Here is a 9,272-nt window from a genome sequence, read left to right as displayed (position 1 = left end):
GCCAGGCCATTCTATGCAGCCCACGGGGCCCCTAAAAAAAATTTAGAAAATTAATATTAATCTGTCCCTGACTGCCTGTCATGCAGCCCTCGATGACTTGCCAAAACTTAGCAAGCAGCCCTCTGCCCAAAATAATTGCCCAAAATAATTGCCCACCGCTGTTCTATAAGTTTTAGTAGTTTGCTGTTAGTCGGTCCCATCCAATCTAACTATGAGGATGGTCAGTCATTGGAACAGGCTACATAAGGTATCTTCATTCTTGAAGATTTCCAAGAGCAGGCTGGACAGACACTTGGCTGGAATGGTTTTTAGTCAGGGATGATCTTGCCTTGAGCAGGGACTGGATGAGTTTACCTCGTGAGGTCTCTCTCAGCCCTACTTTCCTGTGATCCCATGATTCTTTCTGTTTTGTTTCTTAGACCTTTATTAGCCAGTTTTAGAAAGGAATTGCAAGAGCAGTGCTCTAGTCAGATTTATTTAGGTTGGCAGGTTTGAAGACAAGGTGCCTTCCTCAAAGTGTTTGTAGTGCAGCTTTCAAGGGATTTGTTTACTTTGCTCACTGATGGCAATTTGTGCAGTTAATTTGTAGTATATCTTAATTGGAAACCTGGAAATGATTATGATTCACATAGCTACTTGAAATGGACTTAAAGGTTAATGTTCACAAGTGTAATTCCCCTTTTTTATGTAAGTAAATATTTTCATGTTTCATGACTAGTAGAAAAACGTCAATACTTTCATGCTTTTTAAGAAGAAATCACGCAGAGTTCTTTTGACAGTGGAGACATTCTTTCAGGAAACTGTTTTGTAAATAATTACTTTAGGAGATGGTAGAGTTTAAAGACTTATCACGTTTTGAAGATAGAATGTGATTTCTAGTTATTTTAGTCTTTTAATAATAGATTTAAAACATCTAAAATAATATATTTTGTTGTCTCGCAAATCATGCTGAAGCCTTGAGCCAAAGGGTTTTTTTCATGGAATCGGAAAGACTGTTCAAGACTTATTTGGTAGCACACCAAAATATTTTCTTCTTAATTTAGGTAACCTTATTTTAAACTGAATTGAATTACTTGTGCTAGGATAAACTTTGGCATTGGAGATAGGAAATAGTTAAGTGATATGAGATGGGGTGAAGGAGTTGGGATTTCTGGGTTTCACTCCTGCTTCTGCCCCTAACTCTCTATGTTGTTTTCCTTTGTACAAATATTTCTTGGATACTCATGGTTATTCCTCTTCAGACTTTTAAGAGTACCATAGCTGCACATAGTAATGGCAGGAGAACTCTAAATGTCTCTTAGTGCAGACCTTAAATTGGGGGTTCCCACCCATAGCTTATGGGCAACATGCCTGTAAGACCCTGTATTGTTCACTGTCCCAAAGGATTAAAAAGTTAAATTTAACTCGATGGGAAGATTAAAGCCTGATTATTGCCTGCAGCACATTATTTGTTCAGTATTGTTGCTCAGTTTGGTGGGCCACTGCTTAAGTGGAAATGTTCTGCAATCTCATTCCCTAGAACTTGTACCATCTGTACCAGCTAAGCAACTTACAGGTTAATTGCATCGTTGTAACCTAGAAGTAGTGAAGGATTAATTTTAAAATCTGTTATTCTCCCTTGCTAATAAGTGAGAATCTCATCCACTCCTGCTGAATAACTAAACTCTCATATCTATTACAATCTCTGCTTTGACTGAACCAGACATGATGAAGGAAGGACATATTTGGGATATGCCTATATGGCACAAAGAAGAGTCAGGCTGAGACGCTCTGCACCTAATACTTACCAAACATCAAGGCCAGGTACAGACATTCCAGTTTTACTAGTACAAGTGATCAGAAACTGGCATATACATACATCTAACAGGACAGAAGTTCAGCACACACACGCTGGTTTAAAAATGGCAGAACCCTTCTCCCCACTTCCCCACAACCAAAGGGCGACTGTATGGTCTGTTTACTACTGATCTAAACTACGCTACTTACAGAAAATTTTGTAATTTTAGATCTATTCTGCCTCTGACTTCTTGAATGTCTATATCTAGCCCAAGTGTTTTATAGCTACCCTGATTCAGAGTTTTTATGTATATTAGTAAGCTCACAAAGGCACTACTTACTGTTGGTCTTGAAGTTGGTGTTCACAATGTATTTCAGCATAATATAGCCTTGCACTGAATACTGGCCAAACTTCCTAACCCTTCCTGCTGCAAGTTAAAACTTTGATGTCACTAAGAGGCACAAGACGCACAGCTTTCAAAACCAGCATGCTCTGGAGTCAATGATCTGCACATAGCCCTACAGCTCAAAGAATAATGTGTTCTAATTTTAAATGAGTTCCCAGAACAAATAATAAGAAATAAAGAAAATCAAAAATACAAAAATAATAAATAAACAGAAAAAGATTTATTTATTTCATTAAACTATTTATTTATTTCATTAAACTACCTAGAAGCTGCATCCAGCTTATTAGTCGTAGTGTGGTCACTCCTGACATTCATTCAGGGACCAAGTCTACCAATCCAAATAAAAAAGGAAACCAGGAAGGCGACAATAACATATAAGCATCTTTTCAGCTATTTCAGTGGGTGGTCATATGGGTGTCAGAGGATCAAGTCTTCATTGAGAACCTTTTTTTTTTTTTATTTTAGTGAATAATACGGAGTATTTTCAGTTCTTGTATGTTCTATGACAGAAGGACAGTTTCAGAGAAAAGAGGAGAACACCAGTGATGACCTCTAATAGTTTTAGTGTAATTCAGTGTTTTGATAATTTTTGTTTTAAAAAAGAGACTTGGATAATTCAGGCGATGCACAGGCACATCAGGCAGTCATAAAGCGTAGAACTATAATTTCTCTCCTTAACACAATACTATGTTGGTTAAGACACTAGATGGTTGATAATCTTCATCTTGACACAGTTCTCCTCTGATATACTCTGCTTACAGGAAGACTAATTCTCAAAAGCATTACACTTATTTAGTCTAGTAATAAGCTTGGCCTACAACTTTATTGCTTCAACATGATTTGTATGTGTATATGGGCTGTGTTTTACTGTCTAATAACTCATTTTGTTTGGCTCTTACATGCTATTCATCTGCAGTTCCTCTGTTGGAAGTGCACTACCAAGAAGGCGCTGCTGTGCATACATTACTATTGGAATGATATGCATTTTCATTGGAGTTGGACTAACTGTGAGTAATGTATTTTTCAATACTAATTTTCACAGAGGCCCCCACTGTTTTCTCAACTCTCAGCATCTGAGTAGCATTTCTTCAGTTCTGACATTTTAGTACTGTCTGACCACTATTGAGCAGAAACTCCTATTTTAGCACACATCTTTAAATAAATAAAAAAAGGCAGGAAGGTTTCTGTAAGGTTCTGCTTAGAGCTTTGTGGCAAACTGAAATGTCTGCAGAAGAAAAACTTAGTTAGGGAACGTTAAGCTGATGTAGCTGTGATGGTCCAGGAATTATGCAGGGTGATATCTTTTATTAGACCAACTATCTAACTCTATCCCAACTAAATTGTTGGTCCGATAAAAGATATTGCCCTAAGAAATCCTTGCCTCTTGCAGAGTTAGGGAATGTTGTCCTGATTGGGACAAAAAGGCAAATGTTTAATTTTTCACAGAAATAAATTTCAGAGTATTTTCATTTTGGAAACATTGAAATGTTCCCACAGTTGGGCTGCTTCATCACTTTCCGTATGCTCACTGGACTGCTCTTAGGGACTGAGAGGGCACTAAAGGCAAGATGAACTAACTGCAGCTGGCCAGACATTTTCCACTTAAAATGTTGACTTGAAATCTGAAATATGCTGCCAGAACACCCTCATTTCATAAGGATTAGGTAGATTTCCATCAGAATTCTTCCTAGCTTCCTGCCTGCCTCCCTGCTGTGTAAGCCTAGACTGCTTCCTCAGTGATCCTTGAAAAGCACCGTTAGGGAAGGTGAAACATTTGGAGAAAGAAAGGAGTCTTAATTTTCACTTGGCTTACTATTATTTCGGGCTTTCTGGACTGGACTGGATTGTGTCCATTTGTCCATAGATGACCTTATTTACTCAAATATAAGATGACCCCCAACAATTAGATTCTATATATGAAACATGTATAAACTTATAATGTTCCAGGCATAGAATTTAGTTATTGGAGGTTTAACTTGAATTTGTCCCACTTGCACTGCTACCACAGGGAAAATTAAATTTGGAGGTCAGGTAGTCCCCTTGCCCTCTGCCCCCCCCCACAGTTTATTCCCTCTGCAGACCCTTCCCCCCCTCCTTACTGTCAGACCCTGCTATCCCTGGGAGCATAGAAGTAAGGAGGAAACTTGAAAATACTGGCCTTGAAATAAAAACACCTGAAGTAATCTGCATATATATAACCCACAGGCTTAGTTCAGTCAGAACTGATGCATTTTACCTCTTCTGAAATTGCTGCAAGTTTTAGCAGAGGTACTCCATAAACACACTTAAGCAGCATTTTTGCACCTACTTATATATAGTACGAACTATGCATGATTAGTCCAAAGCCAAAAGACTTATGATTTACCATAAAATTCATTGGGCTAGACCTGAGCAGTGTTAACAGCATTTCAAGCCATGGTGACCCCATAGGTCAGCTCTGCTCAGTATGTATGTGTACTCCAGAGACCCTCACAAAGGAGAGATATATGCTGATTAGCCCCTGCTTGGTCTCGTCCTGAGTCTTGGGATCCTCCAAAAATGGCCTGTGCCTCACCTGCACATACAGCCTGGTCCAGTTGCACCTCATGGAGGGCCAGCCCATACTTATCATATGCAACAAGCTGAGAGATGGGGCAACTGAGGGATTCTGGGGCCCTATTTGATGTTTGCCAGACATTAAGGCTGGTGAAGAAACAGGGATCTTTGGAAATGGGAAAGGTGCAGCTTAGCTGTGAAAGTGAAGAAGTCTAAATGTATTCAGTGTAGTTGTTCACTGTGACTTGAAAAAGAATAGGTGCTGAGGGGGACTGTGCACAATGGCCACTAACATACATTTTATTCAGAAAGGTTGTACTAACTTGTCCTTGTAGTAGATTGGCCCCTATAGCATGTTGGCCTTTTTGGCCAAGATGAAATATAGCTTTTTTGGCACCAAGGAAAGGGTGTTGGGGCTGGCTCTGGCCCTCCCAGTCCTGGCCTGGTAGTGCAGTACCTTCAGGCCTGGTGCCAGTTCCCTGAGGGGGGAACACCCACCTATTTTTATTTTTAAGGGACATGCATGCACACTTGCGTTTGCCCAATATGAATCATGGGTTTTATAGTTATGCTCAGTGTTGGGTGCATTTAATGAACTTCACAGTTGGTTTTCATTACTGAGTACATTCTGTTTTTGGCAGCAGATTAATGATAGACGATGTATTTAATGAAGTTTCCTTGTATGTAGATGTAAGATGAGGGGCTCCCCCCCCACCCCATGCTGATTTGTGGTGGAGGGTGACCTTGCCTTGTATTTAAGTAAATACCTCTCCTATCTGTTTTTCAAACAACATGGTTAAAAATGTATTAGTATTAAGTTCTTTTGTGCCTCCCTCAGAGCCTACCAGTCAGGCCTTGGTCTGAATATATAACTGCAACATCATAATATATAAACTTGGTATGGTTACATCATTCACTAACCATTAAAAGCATACTTATAACTAAAATGAAAGTGTGCATTTTGGATCCAATTATGATTGTGTGTAATGTTATTAATAGTCTGCAAGTAATCTCTGCTAGAGCATTTCATTAGTATAAGACTACACGTACACTATATTGGCATTAGTATTCTTATGGATGCAGCTATACCAGTGAAATTGCACTTTGTAAAAGTACAATAAAACCACCACCCATGAATGAAACAAGCTGTACTTATAAAACCACACCTCTTAGTTTTTAAAAAAATACAATAGGACTCTGATGTTAGTTGGAATTGAAACCTTTTTCATAGATTTCATAGACATTAGGGGCTGGAAGGGACCTCAAGAGATGATCTGGTCCAGCACCGCCCCTTCCCTCCCCCTGCCATAGGCAGGAAGTCATCTGGGATCAAGAGACCCCAGCAAGAAATCTAGGAATCTTTGGACCTTTGGCTGATATAGCTATTCTGGCAGAAAGCAGTAGTATAGACCTGACTTCTGTTGCACTAAAAACTTTGTGAGGAATTTTTAAGAAGGACCTATGAAGCTATGCAATTGACCCATACAATGACTAATGCAAATATGTAGTGAGGCACATTGTAATGAGTAATTAGCCACCTTAAAGAAACTAATGGGTTCTAATATCTGCAAACACACAGGAAAAAATCTCAGAGAAAATATCTGATCAATATGCTGTTGTGATCAAAGAATCAAACAAGATCTTGGGCTATATTAATAAAAGTACATAAATTAATAGTGTGTATATAAAATAGCCATTATATGAATCAGTGGTACTAGCTATTGAATACTATGCTAGTTTCTGATCACGCCATTGTAAAATGAATGTAGCAGGAATAGAATGAGTTCAGAGAAAGGTAAAAATAACGGGAGGATTTGAATAGGAAGGAAAATTACAAAATTTAGAAGTATTTTTACAGATGAAATTAATAAAACTGATCAAAGTAGAAGTACAGAAAATAATGAAAGTTGTATAAAAGGCTGGCTCGATGCTTTGATTTGGCCAAATCTAACTAAAATAATGGGCCACCCAGGAAAATTAAAAATAGCAGACTTAATTCTTTGATCTACCCAATTAGTGTTATGCCTAGGATTGGGCAGTGGTAAAAACTGGTTTCATTGTGGAGCACTGAACATGCAACACTGTTTTGGCATAAGTTAAGGTTTTTGCATCCCAGTGTGCTTTTTCGCATCTTGCAGCTCCTCGTCTTCTACAATGTCTTTTATACGCCCCTTACAGTATCACTCCTAGGTAAGCCATATTGCCTTCACCTTTAATGTGTATGCAGATGAAATCATCTACTGCCTCTGTAAACTGCATTTATTTTTACTTTGACCATTATGGGGGTGTACACTTCCCCCTTAGCCTTCTTAACTTAGTAGTGGGAAAACAAGCTGTTTGCATGCTTAAATTAATGGAGGATTTGCTATATTAAAGTGAATAAAAACAAGAAACTTGCTGGATTTAAAAAAAAAAACAGCTTACATGTTTGACATCACTTATAATATTGGTATAATGTACTCTAAAGAATTAATATGCTATATCGCTGGGAGTATTAAAAAAAAAAGGCACTTAACTCGTGACGGTTTATACTTAAAAAATAATATCTTTAAAGAAACACTAGTGTCCTCCAAGAACCCAGACTGTTGTGTATCTGATGCTCTCTTTTTCTTTTCCAGGTTGGTACACAAGACTTCGCCACGCGTTTTCATGCAACATATGTTTCTTGGGCTATTGCTTACCTCTTAGGCTTAATCTGCCTTATTCGAGCCTGTTACTGGGGAGCCATAAAAGTCAGTTATCCAGAGCACAGTTTTGCATAGACTTATATTGGTAGATTGTAGCAGGTGAGACGGTCTCTCTACTAGTTCTGGATTCTACATGTTGGACATTTTTCAACTGTTTTCCTGTAAGGATTCTATTCTGTTAAAAGTAGTTTTAAGCCTGGGGATCTTCTAAGAACAAATGTTTATTGCACTACATTATATGCAAATGGGTTGTTTTGCTGCTAGATTCCCAAGCTCTGAATACTAAAGCTTTGTTTACATGTCCATACACCTGTCTTAAGTATTGTTGAATTTCTTTCCAACAAACGGTATCGTTTTACAGTTCCTTTTTATTATTTTAAAATCAGCCTGCACCATTCTTTAAGTGATCAGTAAGTATTCAAAAGCAAGAGGTGTTTATAAGTGTTTCTACAGTAGCTTTACATTTGTACTTGCATTTTAATTACAACTGTACTAAAGTGGCTTGCTTTAAAATCTAAGCAATAAGCATTTTGCTTGAAATGCTTACTGTACATTTTACCTAAGATCATAGTGACCTTATTCCAGAAGTGAAATATAAGAGTGTACTTTTGGGAACTGAAATTGTTGCTGAAGAGAACATTTGTAAACACTGTGTGCTTTCAGATTTTCAGGTAGAGAGATGCAATATTTTGGTAATCCAGTTAAAGAACAGAAATTATCCATTTATCCTGTATTGGAATTTAACTTGGATAAATGTTTTTCTCAAGGATCCTGGGACTTATTAATGTTTTGTTTTTTACAGGCAAATCCCTAAAAGCCATGATTGGATTTATGGAACTTAACTCTGGTTATTTGTATGTGTTCCTTTACACAGGGTCTAAGGGAAGCATTTCATATGACTTGTTTTATATTACTTAAATGTCATTTAGGTGAAGATAAGGTGATGGTGGGTTTCCTCTTACTTTCAGCTGATCATGGCAGACATTTCCTTTTTTGGGAGAATTATGCACTGGTCACTGCAAAGGGAGAAACTGTAACTTTACACTGACTACTATAATATGAAAATTAGTAAACTGTTACTCGGACTATTCCATCAAAATACAGTTGGTCAATTTAACATTGGTTCTCTCAAGAGAATACGGAAACAGAAATTGATTTTCTAATGATGTATTCCCAAAGGATTAAGGGACCAGTTCTTGCACTGCCCTTCTTAACAGTTTTAAAAACACTTTTTGCTGAATTCAGAAGGAACGTCCTGAGCAGTTTAGAACACAATAGTCATTAGATAATGGGGTCAGATGAGCAAAATAATATGAATGTTCCAGGGATACACGTAATATTTTAAATTGTCTATGTTCCTGTTAGGACAAAGTGACATTCAGATGAGGATTTTGGAGCACAATAAATGTATTCTTCAAACTGTAAATGACATGTCTTTGTATGATGATAAATGTACAAAAGCAGTAGCTCAGGATTACAAGGTACCTTTTAAAATAAACTAATAAAGATTATTATCAAATTGATATTTTTGGTTCTATATAGAAGTTGTATAACCTTGTAATTAGAACAATCTAAATGACACAGAAGGAATGCAGATGCAGTATAGGAAATATGTGGTCACGCCCTCGTCTGCAAGTGCCGTCTCCAAACAAATACGCTTGGTTTTCAGTGACAACAGCACTGTATGCATGACATGGGAGGTGATAATACCCCCTAACTTGAGGCTGAATAGGCTTCTGCCAAAGTGTGGGTGTCACCATTATAAGAAGGATGTAGAGAAACTGGAGTGGGCCCAGAATGAGCAACAAAGAGAAGGTGTTGGAATACAAGCTATACCAGGTAAGTTTATGTTCACTTAAGAGAAAAG

The 9,272-nt window shown here is 37.8% G+C and overlaps 1 protein-coding gene across 1 annotated transcript in view; it reads left to right on the top strand.

Annotated features, from left to right (window-relative positions):
• The window catches only part of TMEM55A (transmembrane protein 55A), a 51,581-nt gene extending 42,655 nt beyond the window's left edge, over positions 1-8,926 (top strand). The window contains exons 6-7 of the mRNA XM_019550338.1: positions 3,100-3,190; positions 7,337-8,926. Of these exons, the coding sequence (XP_019405883.1) occupies positions 3,100-3,190; positions 7,337-7,480 (235 nt within the window). The 3' untranslated portion in view covers positions 7,481-8,926. The remainder of the gene's footprint in view (positions 1-3,099; positions 3,191-7,336) is intronic.
• Positions 8,927-9,272: the final 346 nt, after the last annotated feature.

Source organism: Crocodylus porosus, unplaced genomic scaffold, assembly GCF_001723895.1.
Source record: "Crocodylus porosus isolate Cpor-Errol unplaced genomic scaffold, CroPor_comp1, whole genome shotgun sequence".
In the NCBI taxonomy this organism is placed as follows: Eukaryota; Metazoa; Chordata; order Crocodylia; family Crocodylidae; genus Crocodylus; species Crocodylus porosus.
This window is presented reverse-complemented; position numbering and strand designations above follow the sequence as displayed.